Here is a 20,311-nt window from a genome sequence, read left to right on the forward strand (position 1 = left end):
ACTGAAGCAGAATCTGCATTTTAACAATATTTTCAGGGGGTCCATGAGCACATTAAAGTTTGAGAACAGACTTCTGGACTTCCACCTACAGTAAAATAAACATTTTACAATGTGATGGTTTAGGCATACACAACTGAAACAAAGTTTAATGAGGAAATACTTTTACTGTTTTACTTGAAAAAAAAAAAAAGTGCTCACAACTCAGATTTCAGCATCCACTCTTGAGTCGCCACTTGGAGTTTGAAAACCAGCTCTGAAGCACTTAGGAACAGCCCGAAGAGGGTTGTGGGGAAGGGGAGGATGCTGGTGGGGGTGCTTTGGAGAGCGCAGACACTCTCTGCGTTCAGTGACTTTCTGGAACGTGTGCACTTAGTGCTCCGTAGTCAGTCTTCGGAGCGGGAACGCGCGAGGCCGCTGAAAGTTTGCCAAAGCCCCGGAGGGGCCGGTCCCGGGGACGTGATTGGCAGCTGCGAGGGAGGGCGAGGACCGGGAGCCGAGACGGGGAGCAGGCTCGGGGCGGCGAGAGGTCCTGCCCAGCTGTTGGCGAGGAGTTTCCTGTTTCCCCCGCGGCGCCCGGGCGAAGTCGTGAGTCACTCGCGCGCCCGGCCCGACGACACTCCGCGCGCGCACCCGCCGGCCGGGCCGGCCTCCCGCGCAGCTCCCCTCGGCCGCCGGGCCCCCCGCGCCTCGCCCACCGCCACCCTCTGCGGCGCCACATCTGGCCGCACCGCTGCTCCGCGCGGGTCCGCAGGGCGCGGCGCGGAGGCGCGGCGTGCGCGCTCGGGCCGGTCTATGCGGAGCGGCGGGGGCTGCCATGGGCCGGGGGCTGCTTGGGGGCCTGTGGCCGCTGCACATCGTCCTGTGGACACGCATCGCCAGCACGATCCCGCCTCACGTTCCCAAGTCGGGTGAGTGGCCCCCGCCCGGGCTTGGCGCCTGGGTCCCCGGGGCCCCGCAGGGCTGCGCTTGACAGTCGGCCCGGGAGGCGGGCGGAAGCCGGGACGTGGCCCCGGTGCCCGCGCCCCAGCACCCTGCGCTGGGACGGGTACGTTTTTCTTTCCAAAGACCAGGAAAGTGGTCTCGGCGGGGGTGCGGGGCGCGCCCGGCCCCCTTTGTGCGGGCAGGAAGGGCGCTGCGTCCCGGGCCGCCCCCACCCCCGGAAAGGGAAGTTTGAGAAGTTGGTGATCGGCGGAGGCAGGACGCGGCCCGGGCGGCCTCCGAGCGAGCGGCGGGCACACCTGGTCCCCGGCCCGGGATCGCCCAGTGCCCCGAAAGGGCAGGGCCCCCATCCTCAGCTCTTGCCCAGGGCCACATGCCCGCGGACCGGCTTTTTGGCCCGGAGTTGCTGTAGCAAAGTTTCAAGGAGAAAGGCGATTGCCAAAGGAAACTTGTCTCGCTCCACTGCGGGCTGGCATGGATGCGGCAGGGAGTGGGGCTTGTCAGGTGGAAGGCGGAGTATTTACTGAGTGCCTGCTAGGCGCTAGGTGCTGGAGATGTTGCCTGGAGCAGGACAGCCCCGTCTTGCGGACTTGAAGGTTCTGTGCAGTTGTTTGGTGGAAATGAAACGGAAGGGTTAAAATCGTAAATCCCCCTGCCCACCTGATCTTGGTGTCTAGGAGGTTTTGAGGGGAGAAAAATGCAGGAATTGAACTCTTAAGTATTTGTTATGGAAAGTACCGAATCCCTGAGACCTTAAAAGTTAGAAATTTTGTTAGCTCTTTGCTACAGAACTGAGAACCTGCATCTGGGTTCTGGTAATGGAGTCTTTGGAGTTTTGGGACCTTTCTGGGCCTCAGTCTCCTCATCTGTGAAAGGACATGGTTAGATTTGGATCATTTTACATTCCCTTCATCTTTAACATCTTTTGTCTCTCTACTCCTTTTTGGTAATTTGGAGATGCCCTGTGTGGATTTGGGATGAAATGTGGAGGATCTGACAGTCCCCGTCACTCTGAGGCACATATTCTGTTTACCAAGGGCCAGGGGCAGACTTAACCTTTGGTCTTGTCTAAAAGAAATATGGACCAGTTTCTACATGGGACATTTCACAGTTCTTGAAGTGGATTGAAAATTTTTAAAAGTTATATTTTTTTTACTGAAGGTGGCATGGAGATGGGAGTTTTTAAGATAATGAGGAAAGACTATTGTAAACAAAAAAATCCGACACAGATTTGAGTTCTACAGTTTAATAAAGTTCCACTGTTTCATCCTTGGATGCTTTCTTACTTTGCAGTACCAGAACGTTCGACTCTCTGATTATACACCAAACTCTTAAGAACTGAGTTATATTTTGCTAATATTTTAAACAGCACCCTTAATTTTCAGTGTACCTTAAAAATCGTTAAAACTTTTGTTTCAGATTACGAAAGAAGGAAATTAGTGGGCCCTGATTCTGTTAGTCTTTGCTTAGGAGGATAAGATTTATGATTTGCAAATTCCAGACTCAGTAGTTCATGAGTCAGTCTCAGTTCATCTATATACACACTTTTAAACAATTAGCTTAAAAGCCAACTGGCTTTTTATTTGGGCTTTTAGACAGTATTACAAAACCCACAGATTTCATATTTTTATGAAATTAAAGCCACAAAATGGTTGAACTAAGGAATCATTTTGGATGGGTATTCATGTGAAATTACATTTTGAAGATAGTTGAAGGTCAAAGGTAGCTATAATGGAGGTGGGAAACCTAATTCCACTTGCATTTAATTTTCTATGGAAGTAAATGGTTTCAGGATTTTCCTAACGTAATTGGTAATCTGTCACTACATTTTTCAAAATATCTTAATGCATGGTAAGATAAGAGGAAATGAGATTGTTCACAGCCTTCTCTTTGGTTACTTAAAAAATCCATCTTATATTTAGTATATTGACAAGTGAGCCAAGGACTTCAGTATAAGAGCAAACTTCACTAAGGTACATACTTAAAGGTATTTTAGTTTTTGTTTTTGACTTAGTAGATTCACTCTTCCTAAATGCCTGAAATTAAGTAATTGCTCTTTGGGGGAAAACTTTAAATGTTTGAAAACTCTTCAGATCTGAAAAATATAACTTTTACTTTTCAAATACCTAACAGGAGATCCTTGTTGAGGACTCAATGTTGGTAAAAGTGTTGTAGAGATAAATTTCTTTCCCCAAATCACTGCTGATTTTGTCAGGGTTCTGGAAACTGCTAGGTCCAGAAATTGATCTTTGGTCTATTTGCTTTTGTTCCCAGAAAGCACATGTTTCACCTCTAGGCCATTTATTTTTAACTAGTTATGGTTTCTATAAGATACTCATCACATTTTGGATTCCTTGCCTTTATTTATTTATTTTTGGCCACATTGGGTCTTCGTTGCTGCGCGTGGGCTTTCTCTAGTTGCGGCAAGTGCGGGGGCTACTCTCTGTTGTGGTGTGCAGGCTTCTCATTGCGGTGGCTTCTCTTGTGGAGCACAGGCTCTAGGCGGGCGGGCTTTAGTAGTTGTGGCACGCGGGCTCAGTAGTTGTGGCACACGGGCTTAGTTGCTCCGCGGCACGTGGGATCTTCCTGGACCAGGGCTTGAACCCATGTCCCCTGCATTGGCAGGCGGATTCTTAACCACTGTGCCACCAGGGAAGTCCCTCCTTGCCTTTTTTTCAAGGTAGCCCCCCACCTTGAAATGATAAGTCCTCATTGCTGTCTGTGGAGCCAGCATACCTGCTACATGGTCTGCATTTCAGTTTTCAACACAACTTCAAAAAATTTTCTTTTTTTTAACCATATTTTTCCAATTAAGAATGACACTTCATTGGTGCCATTGCAGAAAGTGACCATTACCCATTCTTTCTTCTCAACAGTATCTATAGAATGTCACTTTTTGCCAGGCAGGAGGCTCAGACCTGGAAACAGTATTCTGAGTGAATAAGACAGGTCTGGTCTTTGCCTCCATTGAGTCTAACATATGGGGGTTGTGTTGAGGCCCAGAGAAGGATGTATATTTTAACCCTGCGTACTTGGAAGCATTATTGACTCTAGACCCCTTTGTCAAAAGCCCGCTCTGTTGGGTGTTGTGTTTCCTTCCATTCCCTCCACTGTCCCTCTGAACGTGTTTTTCATTGATCTATTGTTTCCTGTGCCTGCCTTATTCCGGGCCCCCAGTTGGGCCACCTCACTTTTGTTCAAGCTGCTGTCTGTCTGGAACTCCTGCTACCCTGGATAATTTAGATTCATCTTTTAAGACTTGACTTAAGTGTCATTCTTAAGCAAACCTGCTTTCAACGCCCTGGGTGGAGCTATAGGTTCCCTCCTCCCGGGGACAGGCCTCTCTTTTCGCTGCTAACAATAGTAAGGCAGAATTAGCTCTTGATGAGACTCCCTTACCCATTCTCTCAAAGGCACTGGCTTTGTCCCACTCATTTCTCTGTCTCCAGAGTCTGTGACAGTGCCTGGCATATCACTTAGCACCCAGGAAATGCTGAGCTGAACCTCCATTCATCCTCCTAGAGGCACTGCAAGTCAGTCGAGCATTTCCACAACCAGGCAGTCACTATTTATTGGGTGTTTGGTCTGAATGGTAAAATCTTTATTGAGAATAGTTTGGCTTTGATCTCAATCGGCAATTTGGCTGTTTTATACTGTGTTGTTGGATCTTTTATTCTGATGACCTATGGAAAAAGATGACAAACATGTCAGCTTCTGACAGACATGATGGAAAGCTGCTAGAAGTTTTCATCCAACCTCTTTAGTTGTACACTTGAAATTCATGTAGGGCATTCAAAGCCATTGCAAAACTTTTTCAGTCTTACCAAAGACATTTGCCAGTGAATACTGAATCTTCTCTCTCTCTCTTTTTTTTTCTAGAAGGTTGTTGAAATGAGACTTTCATTAAAAATGAAGTGCCGAAATCTAAACTTAGCTTTGAAGTTTCTTTTTTCATCAGGGTCTTCTGTTTTGGTTTATAAGCAGTGAAGTGAGTTGGTCTAAGGGAAGTGCAGCCCTGGGGCAGCTGCTATCTGCAGAAGAGCAGTGTGGCTATTATTTAGGTCTGATGCAAACCACCGAAACAGTTTAAAATAGGGTGTGGAGGAAAAGTCCTTCCTGGCTACAGCATGGCATTATTTAGCCAATTTCCACAGAAAAGCATCACTCTGTCACCTTGTTGGCTTCTGCCCTCGGGGGCCTTCTGTACAGCTTCAGCAGATTAACTCATGATTTTCAGTAGAAATGATTTAGCAGATAGGTATTAGCAGCAAGAATGCTCACCGTTTGTTTTGCACTCCTTCTTTCCCTTGTAATATGTTGCTTCCTACCTACTTGTGGTTTCTGACCAAGGTGGGATAACGATGATTCTCCTTCTTGCCTTGCATGTCATGAGGGTTGGGAAGCCAAGCAGGGTAAGTTGGCTCCTCTCAAGGACAAGTGGGGAGAAGGGAGAAGTAACATTTGAGAACCTGTTCTGAGCCAGCCGCCTGACATTATTATCTAATTTAATCCTCAGGAGAAACCGACAAGATAATTTTCATTACCTTTATTTTATAAATGGAGAAGATAGAGTCTGCATAAAGCAACTTGATGTTTGCCTGTGTGTGTGTGTGTGTGTGTGTGTGTTTTCTAACCTTGTCTTCCTTGTGTTCTGCTTGGCCCTTTTCCCTGGTATATCTGTGTGTATGTGTGTTGGGATGGAAGTTAGGGAGTGAGTAAAGGGATATCGTATTCAAGAAAGGGGAACTTACCATCTAATATCCATTCAATGCCCCTGAGGTCACGATTTGCTTTGCTTGCATGATCTACCTCCTTCCTGATTGTCATTGTCCTACCGAAAATCAGGATAGGGTAGAGTCTCTTTGACCAAGAAAACTCTGCTGTTCCTAGTCTGATAATTGCGTCTTGGTGGTGGGACCCACTGCCGGTGACCTGTGCCTTGACCATTGACAGCAGCTGGACACGCGCTGTTTTCAGAGATATATACTGGCAACCCCAGATTCCAGGCATGTAGGACCAGCGTCTGTGTACAGACCTCGAACAGCTGCTGGGGAGGGTGGGAAGAGTAGAATTTATCTAGTATCACAAGGGGGATGATGTTGAAGAGTAGAATTTATCCAGTATCACAAAGGGGGATGATTTGACTTTTAGAAAACTTGTAGGTGGTTAATATTCTTCTCCTCCCAAAAGGATCTGTCTTTTATTTGCCATAATCAGCTTTTTAGGTCTTGGCACTCAACATGGAGCAACTGCCTCCTTGCCTGTGGTCCATTTAGGATCTCCTGCTTGGCCTCTTTAGGGTTTCCTAGCGTCTGTGTTTTGTTCGCAGGGCTGAAGCTGTAGATCATTAGAATGGACTTAGCTCAGGGCAACTGCATGTGATGGGTGAGATTGTATCTGGGGAAGGCTGCCTGCTCTCAAGATAAGCGGCTGTTTTTTATTTTTGCTCTTTTCTGATGAGATATTCCCCCCCCCCCAATTTTTCTGCTCAGTTAAAATATAGGCCTAGTGTACGAGCAAACGGAGCCTCTGCCCTGGGATTTAGAGGGCACTGCTTTTATTGTTCTCTGTTCAGCCCCTGTTATGGGGTGAGGAGACTCCTGGGCCTCTGAGTCCAGAGTCTCCCTTTATAGATCAGTTTCAGGTACCTGGAAACCCAAAATATGCTGTTCGGATGGCTGTGGACCCACTTTTACAGCCTACATGGACCTTTGGACCCATCTTCCTGAGGGCCTTTGTAGCCACTGGTCTATGGGCCTGAGGGGTGGCGAAGGGACAGCCGTGTATGTGTGGGGTGTGGGGGGGTGTGAGTGTTAAAACTTGGGTGTTTTACATGTCACAAGGTCCCTCTTGGTGCCAGATGAAGCAGCCAGTGGAAAGAGGAAGGTAGATTGTTGGCCGGGTTTGGGACAGTGTTTCCCCAGTTCCAGGGCTGGTCTCTGAGCAGGTCAAGAGTTTGAAGTTGAACTTGGTCTTTTCTAAGACGTTATGGAGGTGCATTTGTCAATCAAGGTAGAAGGATAAAACCTACTTGATCGAACGGTTTGTCAGTGTGATTTATAACTTTCAATATTCTGACGTGTGGTCTGTGGGCCACCATTTGTCCCCCCGCCCTGGGTCTTCCAACACTGGGGATTGATCTGCACCAACAACACACCTTTGCAGAGGTGTTAGGTACAAAATTAGTTATTGTTGATTATATCATATTTTCCCTGGAGTAGAGAATTTGCTCATTAATGAAAAAGCTAAGAGTTTGGCTGTAATCATAGTGGTGTATTTCCTTGGGGAAATTCAGTTTTTCATGGCTTGTCTTTTCCTGCAGGAAACTTCAGCTATATTCATTTGACTTGTTCTATCCAGGATTTCACTTACACAGTTTCTTTAAGATTTCCCAGTGCCTTGGTTGCATTTCCTCTGGGTATTGGGAACATGAGGCCTCCTCAAGCCTTCTTAAGGCCTTCTCAAGCCTTTTTAAGGAAACAAGAATATCAGAGCAGATAAAGAAGTAAAAAGCTGTTAAGATACTATACAAGGTATAGGATTGTGAAAACTGCATTGCAGGGAGCTGGGGGCTTGGCAGAACAGCCATGAGTGTCTTTGAAGGAAAATACAGAGTCAGGTTCGTATTTTCAATATTTGCCACTTTATCTGTTAAAGTTGTAAATCGTCATGGAGGATTTATTGGCTGTGGCAGGAAATTCACTCTGCTGCTTTGTGGATGACTGCTGGTGATCCTAAAACTCTGCAGAACTTGCCTATGGAAGGAGACGACAGTGGCTCATGCCGCTCTGAATGGTGTTAATATCTCGAGGAAGCTTCACTCCAGAGATTTTGTGGGCAGATTTCCTGATAATGCATAGTAATGATTGTAGCTGCACTAACTGCTGCTGCCTGGACCATGTTGAGCGCTTCACGTGTATTATTTAACCTCCAAACAACTCTACAAGGTCGGCTTTATGATGCTTATTGTAAGTCCTCTAGAGATCAGGGAAATTAAGGCCACTCAATTAGCAAATGATTAGGCTGGGGTTGAACCCGAGATGGTCTGGTTTGGGGACCTAGACCCTAAGTGCTAGGCTCTACTGGACCAGGCCGCCTCGATTGATACAAACCACTTCTCCATTATAGCGTGGGTGCTGGGAGACTCTAGGGGTTAAGAGAAATAATGGTGAGATCCAACATTTTTCTAAGGCTTTGGTGTTTTTCATATGTTATCCCATGTAAATTCCCATGTAATTCCCATGAAATTATCCCATGTAATTTCTTTAGGTAAATAAAGTAACGTTTGATCCATACACCAGGTGGTCAAATGTTAGGCCTGTCTTGTGACCTTGATGGGAAAATGAAATATACATATCAGGTGATACAGTCCTGGCTGAATCATGCCATAGTTATGCCATCAAGGAATTTAGTAGGTATTCTGAATAGAACAGGCACTTTATTCGGAAGAATTGGGGGAATTCAAGGATGCATAAGTAGGTGGGGGTTATATATGGTGTGCCAATGTGGATTTACCATGATGTGGATGGAACCTCAAGGCTTCTCCCTGCTGCAGGCCCCCCTTCTGGCTCTGGGAGGGGCCCTGGCAATGTGGTTAACGAGTGTTATCAAGGTAGAGAATATTTAAGATATCTTGCGATGCCCTGAATATTACAACTCACCTGTAAAAGCAACTTCGTAGGGGTTTTCCCAAATTTAGAGGCAACCCAAAACATTTATATGACATTACTTATAATGAGTTATGAAGCTGGAAAAAACTTCCAAGTTATCTCAAGAATAAATTTACAAATTCTGATCAACAGTTCTAGAGGAAAGATTGAATTATTTTAAATTTTCTCTAAAGAGAATATCGTGGAATATCATTGGTAGAGGTGATCAAAGAGAATGTAACCAAAAAATGTAGCAATAATATTTCAGAGGTGTATCAGGCAGTTAATTAATAAAAATATTTGTTTTCTTTTAACTTTTATATTTGTGGTATCTGCAGCTTCTTAAAATTTGTAATGTGTAAGATGCCACTCTAAATATTCTCTTTCATACCTACATTTCTATTCTTAATTTTTATATTCTTTTTCTTAACGAGTACCCCTGAAATTTATAAGCTTCGACTTCCACAAGACCTGACTACATGCCTAATGGCAGGATTTGCTGGTTGGCTTAGAAAATAAATTCAAAGTCCTCCTCACCCCCAACCCCATCCAAATACTCTGGAGTCTGCATTGTTACATCACCAAACCAAAGCGTTTTTTTTTCCTAGTCTCTTCATCACTTTCCTAGTTTAGAGGCCCCATACCAAACAGAAAAGAAGTTGCAGATATGTAATTATCACAAAACCTTGATCTTGAATGATCTAATCCAGCTCTGACCCTTAGTTTGAGATTAAGAATCTGCCTCGGAGACAGCTGGTGAAGATTAAACCCTGTCATACTGGCAGTCAAGGTGTCTGGGGGACCTGGTTACCTCCTTTGGTCTCCCTGGGTCTCATTTTTCTTCTGTGTATAGTGACAAGCACTGACCTAGATGAGATTTTTAGCTTTTTATGTTCCAAAATGTTTCATTCTGGATGTTAGTAAAGGAAATCATTGTTGTTGGCTTAGAAAGCATAATCCTTAGCTAATCAAAATAGAAAACTATCGAACGTCATCACAGGTTGGAACTAACAAATACCACAAATATCCAATTGGAGTTTGTTGGAGACAACTGCTGTTTAAAAAAGAAACAGAAGCCACGTTTATTTTGAAATGTCCCTAGTGCAGGTGCCTGAGCAGACATCCTCACTAAAGAGCATGTTTACTGCAGCTCCCACTTTCTCCTTGCTGAAGAAAGGCTGTCTTGGTTTGGGTGGGAATACCATTTCTCTCTGGTTAATTGCAGTGTTTGCATCCTCTCCTTTCTTTGAGCTGGTGAGAATGTCTGTAAAGCGTTTTCCTAAGTTAGAGAATTATGAAATGCTTTGCTATGTCTAGGAAAAGAGAGAAAGCCCTAAAGGAGCTTCTATGTTTTTTTGGGAAAAGAAAGGAAACTTGTCTGAGTATAGTCTTGTCTTGCCTTTCAAATATTTCTCCACCTCTTTTCTTAAAATATTCTCAGAAAAGACAGAATTTGCTCCAGATTGGCAGTTTTCAGACTGCTGTTTTAGGCAGGGGAGTAGCTGTGAGTCCTATAGTCGCATTTCTGTATAGTCAGCAGTGGAGGAATCTTCTAACTATTGCTTTGAATGACGGTCTTGTTGTTACAGCTCACTTTTATGTTTTATTCTCTAAAACCCATAGTATTAGGCAAAAAGAAAAAAAAAAAAGAGAAAGACCATATGTGAAAAGGGACAAAAACACCCAAAAGTAACATTTTGTATTCACTATTCTGGAATCCCTTGAAGTTCATTGTTCGTAAAATACTTTCTAACACTCTCAACACACCCTGGGCACTCTTACTTTCATTCTTATAATTTCTTTCTTGTCACCTCTTATTTATTCTAATCAGCAGCGGGCCAACCAGCCTTTTCCTCTGTTGCCCTCTTCTGTTTTCCATCGCCTCCCCTTGCAGCCCTGCTGGCTCTACTTTCTCACTCTCCAGGAGCCTCACTCTCCTTTTCACATCTACTTTTTATGACTTATAGTATGCCTTGAGGCCCGAATCTTGAGCTCAAAAATGATGCCTTTCTACCATGCCCTGATAACAGCAACTAAAGATGCTCCAGTACTTTACTACTCAAAGGGTGGTCCAGCCGCCAGCAGGATCAGCATCACTGAGGGTTATGGGAAATGCAGAATGTTGGGCCCCTCCCCAGACCTACTGCACTGAATCTGCATTTTAACAAGACCCCCAAGTGATTCGTGTGTGCATCGAAGTTTGAGAAGCACTGTTGTAACAGCATGAAAACCTTTCCACAGGGGTGTCAAGTGCAGAGATTTCAGTGTGTCAGATCAGACTTGTTTCTGTCACTGAGGAAGAGGATAGCTGCCCATTTTATGAAGGTGCTTCGATTCCTCCTCAGCTACAGGGCCCATTTTAACTGGGGGTAAGTAATGCTTTAAGGCTAGCAGGAGAGAGATTTGCTGAGGGCAAGTCAGTTAATGAGTGGGTTTTAACCCGTCTCTCTTCCCAAAGCATCCTTCTTGGCTGCTTCCTCCACTGACTGTGCCTTGACCACCAAGTGTAGCTCCCAGGAATCCTTTTCTCTGCTGAACCCACACCATTCATCATGTTTACTCCTTAGGTGTTTAATCACAGACCACCTTGACACCTGTAGGCCTTAAATCCGTTTGGAGCTATTACACCTCGGCATTGCTTAAAATATGTCGCACTCCCTTGTATACAAATGATGTCTCCAATAAATTACTGAATTAATGTCACGTTTTTCAGGAAGTGGTTCTACTTTTCAACATTAAAAAAAAATCTTCTTTTGTCTTGAGAAAGTTATTTGGTCAGTGCTCAGTGAGGACTCAATTTTTCTTGAATCTTTCAACATTAATTTTAGACTGTTCTGAGAGCCCCACAGCTGGCTTTCTCACTGATGAGCTTCTGTATTTTACTCAACATAAGGCCATGTTTGCCCCTCAGTTACTTTTGTCTTCAAGAATTATGGGTCCCTGTCAGTTGCAACAACCGGTTCTCACAACTACTTTCTGATTTTTCCAAATAATTTTATTTTCTGACTTTTTTTTTCTTTTGACATCTTACTTGGCAAAAAACAAAGACAGAAAACACTTCCCATTGCAACCTGGTCTCATGTTGCTTCCTGTTCCATCAGATCTCAACTTACTTATCAGAATAACTTTCAAATTTTAATACCTAGAGTCTCTTAATCAGACATTATTTACAACAGGAACACAGTTACAGGAAATGCATTTTTGCTCTTAAATTATGCTACCACAGTGCAAGTCTGAACTCCTGTTTTCTGTCATCTGTAAGGATCTCCTCGTTGGTTTCTGCCCACGGACACCCTTCATCTCTTCAATACACAATACGTCGCCATCAGTTAACTCTGCCCCTCAGGTGTCATGTTGAATAGGTGACCTGCGGGAAGCCTTCTGTGGATCCTCTCCATGGATCCTAGGTGATTGCGTGGCCCTTGTTTCCTTTTTGAGGTCAGGGCTGCACCCCTGGCTCCTAGGACACAGAGAAGGACCCCAGCATAAGTTAGATCACGGGAGGCCTGGATGGTGCCAGCCTCTCCCCCAGCCCCCTTTCTGACCTCGTGCATCCTCAGGCCCTGGTTTTACTCAGCTTTTCTAACCTGTGACCCTTCTGCTCCCCACGATTTTCCCATTCTCTCTTCATGCCCTACAGCACCTTTGTTCCTTTGAACCAACGCTTGGCCGAACCCCACTTCTTCTGTCAGGTCTGCAGTTGGATTTGTCCTATTTCTCCCCTTCACAGCCTCTCCATCAGGCCTGGCTTCCTCTCGGGCGGCCCTGGTGGGAAGCTCCCTGTGGCTGGACGTGTGTGTGTTTTAACTCCCTTCCTAGAAGGAAAGCTCTTTGAGGGAGAACAGTCTGTCTGATTCTTCCCTGGCGCTCAGCATGCATTGTCACTAAAAGATTGTTGCTGTTTGGAATTCGTTGCTTTTAAAGGCCAGGGACAGTGCTTATAAATCCAACATGGCGGTGACAAGATTTTTTTTTTTTTTTTTTTTTTTTTTTAACTAGACTGCCTCCCTTTCCCCCAAGTGTGTCGTCAAGGGCTTTGTTATTTATAGCCACGTGTGGTGGTGTGTGAGAGAACCATGGGCTTGTGGGAAATCTCGAACGTTCTGATTTGTGTAAGTTGTTCTTTACAGTGGAGGTTTTCTGTGTGTTCAGCCTTTACTTTCTGTGAATTCAGGGGAGCTGCAGTCTGGGGGTGTGGAGGGCTGCTGTTTTTCCATCCATCACAGCCTGCCTTTGATTCATTTATGTTCTTGTGTGCATCTTTTAGAGGGCTCAACGTGTTGTGACCACAGAGGCCAGGAAAAGTCAGAAAGCAAATCATACCACCTGACTTGGGATGGGTTTTTTTGTTTTGTTTTGTTTTTTGGGTTTTTATTGCCAGTCCTGCCTTTCATTTTCTGACTCGTAGGTTATCTCCTGTGTTGGGATGGCTGGAGAAGGGGCCGTTGAATAGAGGGGTATTGGGGCAGTGGAGAGCGGCTGAAGACATCTTTCCACCTGCCTGATGCAAAACATCCCATATACAGGGGGACTCCTGGTTGCACTTTTGGGAAAGCCCTGGTAAAACAGCGCGTGCTCAGGAGACTTAGGTAGGAAGGCTGCCTTAGATGGGCGCTTAATACGGATGGGTCTCCAGAGAAGGCCTGGAAGGTCTCAGCACCTCCATCACTGTGGTCTCCACAGCCCCCTGCTCTCTAGACTCCATCGCTAGTGTGCTTCCTGGGTCAGCACGGCTTCCAGACACGTCTCCCCTCCTTTCCAGCTGAGTCATCACCCCTGAACCCTCCTCTGTGGAAATTCTGGGGCAGACTTCATAAAATTATGTAGACATGCATTAGCAATGCCCTCTCTGCTTTATCCATGGGGGAAAAGGAGGCGAAATAAGAAATTTGTGTCTTAATATTTCTGTGGCACTGACTAGGCAGAGAATACGTTGTTTCTGAATCTTATTTTATTAATTTTTTTATACAGCAGGTTCTTTTTAGTTATCTGTTTTACACACATCGGTGTATACATGTCAGTCCCAATCTCCCAATTCATCCCACCACCACCCCTACCCTACCACTTTGCCCTCTTCGTGTCTATACGTTTGTTCTCTACATCTGTGTCGGCAGACAATACTTTTAATTTGATGTACTGTTGGTGAGCTCTCAAAACTGTTGAAAACATGAATCTTCCAAGATTTTGATGGTGGTGTTGGTGGGGATGTTTGTGGCAATTATAGAATCACTTACATTTATTCAGCACTTTGCAAAGCAGTTTGTCAAACTCAGAGTGTTTCCTGTTACCAGTTTGTGAATGAAATGTGTCTTGTGTCTTCAGGGCCCAGGAGGGAATCTGGTTTCTTAACAGTTCAGTGGTTACTTCTTGAATAAGTGTTGGAGCTCCAACGAACTTGAACCCCCTCTGCTCTAAGCCTATTGGCTTTGCTTTTCTTTTGTGTAAAAGCAATGGACTGAATGTTAGGTGTCTATGTTACTTGTGTTCTGCCAGTCAAAGCAGTTTTGTTCTTCTCTGTATGTCTTTATTTATACATTTAGCTTTAGGTTCTGGAAAATGAAGCCCCAGACAACACCTGACCTCTGATACAATGGTCTGTTTTGATGATGACCCATACTCTAAAATAATTTATGTTCAGGAGAGTTTTTGGAGCAAGCCCCTGAAAAGTCTTGGCACTTTTCTTAAATCATCTTCCCAGGTTACACAAGAAGCCCATGGAAGCAGACATGGCCATCATGCTTTCTCAGTTGAAGAGTCTTGAAGTTATAAGAAAACCAAGAGATGAGTGAGGGTGGACAGTTGAGGACTGTGCTGGTTGAAAGCAGCCGCATAAACCTCAGGACACTATGGGCTTGCGTGCCTTTTATCAGCAGTGACCAGGGCTGCAGTGGAAGGACCCTATTTCAGCGAACATTTCTGCCAACCATCCTCTGGTGCTTATCTCTTGGGAATGTATACTGTGTCTTTCATTGTTAAAATAGCCGTTAAATGAAAATTAAAAGCACAACAAATGTTGTAAAACTAGTCATTTACTTACTTGTCCAGGCAGATGGAAAACTAGTGCCAGGGAACCAGAAAAGAGAAGTGATTTGAATAACTTTACTATAATTGAGACTGATGGGGGAAAGAACACCAGTGGAAAAAATCTAGTCAGATAACTTTGAAGAAAACATATTGACCATGTCTGATGATAATAGTTTTTTAATAATCCCATACGTTCATAGAGTGCTTTGTTACCTGTAAAACACTTTCCCTTGCCTGTCACCTGTAACCTTGGAAACAACCCTCTGAGATGAGTCTAGTAATCCCATTTGACATACATGGAAACGGAGGCCCAGAAAGGTGAAACCACCCGAGGCATCATAAAGTATCATTTGTCTTTTCATCATTTTACTGTTTTTAGTCATTGTATTCCCTCGCCGCTTAATATCTAAGTAAATATAAGATCAAAACTCTGGTCCCATTGTGTTTTTATGTTTCCGTAACTGAATTGCAAAAGAGGGGATGGAAGGGTTGGCATCAGAAGCCTCGTTGTTTTGCCTTGAACCTGAGAAGCCGCATTTAGGACTGGAGCATTACCTTCTGCCAGACATTTCTTTGAGGGTTTTGTCCACCAGTCTTACTGGAGTTCAGACTGTGTCGTGAGTCATTTTCTTTTTCCCCTTTTCTTGTGGGGACAGTTTCTCTTTTAAACACCATGCGGTCTGCTTTCTGAGGGTCATGTCACCATTGTCAGGAGGCAGATGTTGCCATTTATAAAAACCTGTGGCCATTGCCCCAGTCCTGTAGGTTTGCTCTTCCCCAGAGCTTCGAGGTGCATGACATGGTCAGGGATATGGGGGTCTTTACGTAGGAAGGCCCAGAGGTCAAGGACTGTCTGGGGTTCCTTCACAGATCTTCTTAAAGATGGATGTCTGAAAAAGATGGAGGGGACAACAGGATTGTGTAGACTGGCAGAACACGAGTGACATTAGACATGTAATGTTTAGTCAAATTGCTTTGATATTAAAGAAGTTATACCTTGAGGAGTAGCGAAGACTGTGCCTGTGACTGTGACATTTTGAAAGGATTTGGTAAAAAAAAATGACCTCTTGGCAGAAGCATTATTCAGGCTGCCAGCACGCAAAGCTAATTTAGATTCCTGCTTCCTGCACTGTGCTCTATATAAACGTTATTTTCCCCACAACATAGAAAAAGAAGTTGGGTTGTGTTGTTGTTTTAATTAATTTCGGTTAAGGAAACGCATTAAAGCAGCCCCGTCTGTCACATGGACCTCTTTTTCTCCCCCACCAGATCCATCAGGATGACTTCCTGGACTCAGGACCACAGATCATTCTGATCCTTCCTCCTCAGTGAATGTTTCCTAGAACAGATGAGCTTCTTTACATAATGACTGGGTTCATGAATTTATATTAAAATTGGAGAGATTGCCTTCAAACTATAATACATATTTCAGTGTTACCTTTTATGCACTTTCTTTTTTAAAGGGATTTTGTAGTAAATCCTCTGGAATAATATCTTTTATATAATCCTTTTTAAAAATTATTGTTTTTACATACTGTTCCTGTGAATGCAAATGTAATTGTACTAAGGAAAATACTCACATTTTGAACATTTCAGAAATGATCCTTCTTTAGACCTATCATATAGATGCTGCTCAATATATGTTTGTTTAAATAGAATGAAAAAGAAAAACATCACAGACCAGGAAGAGAAATTACATTGCAGGAACATGTTGACTTAAAACTTATCTTTTTTGTGTGTTTTATCTACTTAGCTTTGTGATTTTCTGAAGGAAAAGCTTATCTACAACTGTTAACTCTGATCTAAGGAACTGTGTATCTTATTAACTTCTTTGCTAGTTTCTCTAAAGGGAGATAAACTTTCTCACGTTCGTCTCCTTGAACTTGCTATTCATTTTGCCTCCTGGGGTCAGAACACTTGAGAAATTCAGCTTTCTCAGGAAGCCTGCTCCTCAGATCTTTCAAACAGACCTTCCTTTAAGCTTATTGTCCCCTTGGTGATTGGCAGAGGATTTCCACCCTTTAAATGATAGTAAATTGTAAAATCTGTGCTTAAAAATTAATCTAAAAATGATCTTCCTGGAAGGAATTTGTACAATAGCAAACGAATGCCTTGGGGCCATTGTGTTTATGATTCGTGCCTCATCCCAAAAAGATTTTTTATGAGTCACTAAGATTGCTTGGGTTGGACTTGACCCTACCTGTATACATTTATAATAAGGTACAGTATTAATGCAGTCTGTGATTTTCCTAACAGCAGGCCAAGTGGGGAAACATGGCTGGTAGGCCTGGCACCTCTATCCGGTACTGCCATGCCTCCGTCTCTACGCCCTAAGTTTGTCCCCAGTGAGTTCTTCACTCCATATAGAATAAATCCTCCCTGAACGGTATTTATTTTTTTAATTCTGGCTGCACATTAGAATCATCTAAGGAGCTTTTAGATGCCTGAGCCAAACCCCTACCCAGGGCCCCTGGCATCAGTATTGTTTCAAAAGATGCCCAGATGATTCTCATGTGGAACCCACTCAGCTAGGTTACAAATGGAGAATTTGATCAAGAGACTTACTTGATGTCTCCTAGCAAAGAAGTACCATTTTTTAGATTCAAAAGCTCACGTCTTCTGCCTTTAAATCCTGTACAACAAGAGCAAGGTTTTGTTATAGAGCTGTAGGAGAATCAAAATCCCTTTACTTCTGGAAACTCACCTGCAGAGTGTGGTAAATACAGGCCTACCTCACCATAAAGGTGGTTAAAAGTCAAGGCCAAAGGAGGCAGAACTCTCTGGGTTGGGTTGGAGATTGATGACCTTCCAAAGGGGGAAATGGTTGAGCTGCATCTGAAGGGCTGAGTACCACTCAGTGGCACCACTGTCCATTTGTTAGCCAGGGTCACGCTTCTGCGTTTGCTGCAAGGAAACAGGGGAAGCTGGGAAGACGCCTGCCTGTGATGTGTGCCCACCGAACACACAGAGGCCGTCCTCCAGCTCCCCGACGGCAGCCAAAGTGGGCATCAGCCTGTTGTGGACACCAGGCCTCCTTGGAGAAGCCATTCTCCTGGTCACAGTCAAGCTCACAGCTGCTGGCAGAGGCACTGAACTCTTTCCGGGGCCTGGGCAGGCACCTTGGGGGTGATCCCTTGGCCTTGCACAAGTAGATCTTGGGAGAAGGTAGAAATGCCAGGGGTGAGGAAGGCAGAAGGCGTTAACATATCAAAGGGTTTCTGATAATGGGTTTTTTAGCAGAAAGATAATCAGATTATGGGGGCCTTCAATGCTAGGCCATGTTGTTTAGGCTTAATTCTCCAGTCACTAGCAAATCATAAGTAGGGGCATGTCATCCTAAAACCATTGCAAGGCCAGGAGTGTGTGATGTTCAGGCAGTGGACCCCTTTCTTCTTTTCCCATCAGGCTTCTGCAATAAGCAGAAGGCAGGGGAGCCCGTCACAACCTCCCTACGCATCAAGTCAGCTCCTGGACCCTTATTTCTGACCCCATGGTGGGGATAGGGTTCCACCAGCAGTAGCATGTCATGATTTTAAAAAAAAATATATTTTAAAAAAATTTATTGAAGTATAGTTGATATACAGTGTTGTGTAATTTCTGCTACACAGCAGAGCGATTCAGTTATCATGTACATATTATTTTTTATATTCTTTTTCATTATGGTTTATCACAGGGTATTGAATATAGTTCCCTGTGCTATACAGTAGGACGTTGTTGTCTATCCATTCTATATGTAATTGTTTGCCTCTACTAACTCCAAACTCCCAATCCTTCCCTTCCCCAAACACTTCATGATTTTTTAAAACAATAGTTCCTTCATTGCACCTCAAAAGATATATAGGGAAGCTCTTAAAAGTCCCAGAACCTTTGGTATCCCCACATATCCTTGGGTTCCATCTAGCCCTTACTCCACGCACAGCCTGCTGACTCCTCTGAAATATGGTGTGAAAAAACAAACAAGGGCACAGATTCATTAATTCCAAGGGAGCACTTTCTTTTACCAAGTCTCACTCATAGATATTTTCCTGGCATGTCCGCACCACGGGTAACTCAAACATACACTCCATACTTTTAGAAATCTAAAGAATTTAGAGTTTCAATTGAGGAGAGCCTCAACGGAATCCTTTTATCATATCTGATGCCATTTGAATGGGCCTGAGCCCGGGGAGGTTGGTTTGTTTGATTGTACAATATACATAAACCTCTGCAAGGAATTCACTAGAGAAGGATGCCAATAGCCCAGAAACGTATTCGGGGAGCTTTTTACTTCATAATCTCCATGATGTTACTGGGACGAATTATTTAGCTGTCTTGGTGAGCAGCACTGTTTGGTAGAACCTTCTGCAGTGGTGACCGTATCTTATATCTGCACTGCCCACCGTGGGTACCATTAGCCACATATGGCTTGAAATGTGGTAGGTGCAACTAAGGAACTGAATTATGTTATTTTATTTCAATTAACTTAAATGTAAATAGCCACATGGGGCTGTTGGCTACCATAATGGACAGGACAGTCATATCCTTGAAATTCCCATTCTCCTCAAGTCTTCCAGTGAGGATAATCAGGTCATTTCTTAGGGGAACAGATTGAATTATTTGTACCTTTCCATTCCTGTCCTTTGGAATTAGAGACTGTCTCTGTCCTGGATCCATGATATCCTAATGTTTATGGAAATACTCAATAGCAATACACTCTAATTATAATACCCTCTTTTCAATACACTCTAATTATAATACCCTCTTTCATTATCTGTGTTTTTAGTTTTAATCTTTAAAGGGCTGGACAAATAGTGTCGTCTTGCAGGAGGAAAATACGCTTAAGGTCTCTGCCCATGGAGAGGTAGGGATTATAAACCATTCCTGCTGGAAAATGAGGTAGAGAAGTTAAAGAGGCAGGTAGAAATCTCAGGGAGAAAACTTGCTCTGAAGGAATGCTTTTCATTGGGTTCAGCTTCCTTCAAAAGCGTCCAGTGGAAGTGGCTTCCCAGAGGGCACTGGGATTTTTCCCCTGTGAATAAATTCTCCCCGCTTGGTCACCTCTCTGCTGTGTTCTTCTGGGAACTCACCCTTATTTGGCGTGCTGTGACTTACACCCTCCCAAAAACCTTGAAAAAAAAAAGGCCAGTATTTTTCCTGAAATGTTCATTTCCTTGCTGTAGGCTTATGTGGGCTTTGAATGGAAACATGATCTGTGTGCCTCGCTCTGCATTTGGTTCCAGCCATTGAAATGGGGTTTAATAAGAACTTAGGAGTCAGATGGGCCTTATTTTGTGAGCAGTGTATTGTCTTGGGTAGAGGGATTTGCATCTTGAGAGGTGGCGCCAGCTGACTTGAGCCCTCCCAGGTGCCAGCTTGTTGCAAACCTAGTTTGGTCCATTTTTTTCTCACTTCTGGAACCTTCTCCACTGCCACTCACAGCTTATGGGTTTACTCTGGAACTCTAGTGCCTATCCCTGACTGTCTTCTGTCCCTTCCTCAGCTGTAATACTGCAGATGGCCAATCATTTAATATAAAACACATTCCTTATGAAATCAGGATAGTCAGGATCGAGCTTTAATTTCCAAGGACATCTTAGCCAGTATGCACATCTCTCCTGGGGGGCTTCTTTTCTGGTTCTGCCCTGCTTCTCCTTCCATATCCCTTGGAGCCTTTGATTTCAGAGCTCCTTTTCCAAGGAACCCAGGTCTTTTTGGATTTC

At 44.1% G+C, this 20,311-nt stretch overlaps 1 protein-coding gene across 1 annotated transcript in view; it reads left to right on the top strand.

The window, feature by feature from the left end:
- The first annotated feature begins 399 nt into the window (after window positions 1–399).
- TGFBR2 (transforming growth factor beta receptor 2) overlaps window positions 400–20,311 on the top strand; it is a 95,109-nt gene continuing 75,197 nt past the window's right edge. The window contains exon 1 of the mRNA XM_060022087.1: window positions 400–908. Coding sequence (XP_059878070.1) covers window positions 815–908 — 94 coding nt within the window. The 5' untranslated portion in view covers window positions 400–814. The remainder of the gene's footprint in view (window positions 909–20,311) is intronic.

This window comes from Delphinus delphis, chromosome 10 (assembly GCF_949987515.2).
Source record: "Delphinus delphis chromosome 10, mDelDel1.2, whole genome shotgun sequence".
Classification (NCBI taxonomy): domain Eukaryota; kingdom Metazoa; phylum Chordata; class Mammalia; order Artiodactyla; family Delphinidae; genus Delphinus; species Delphinus delphis.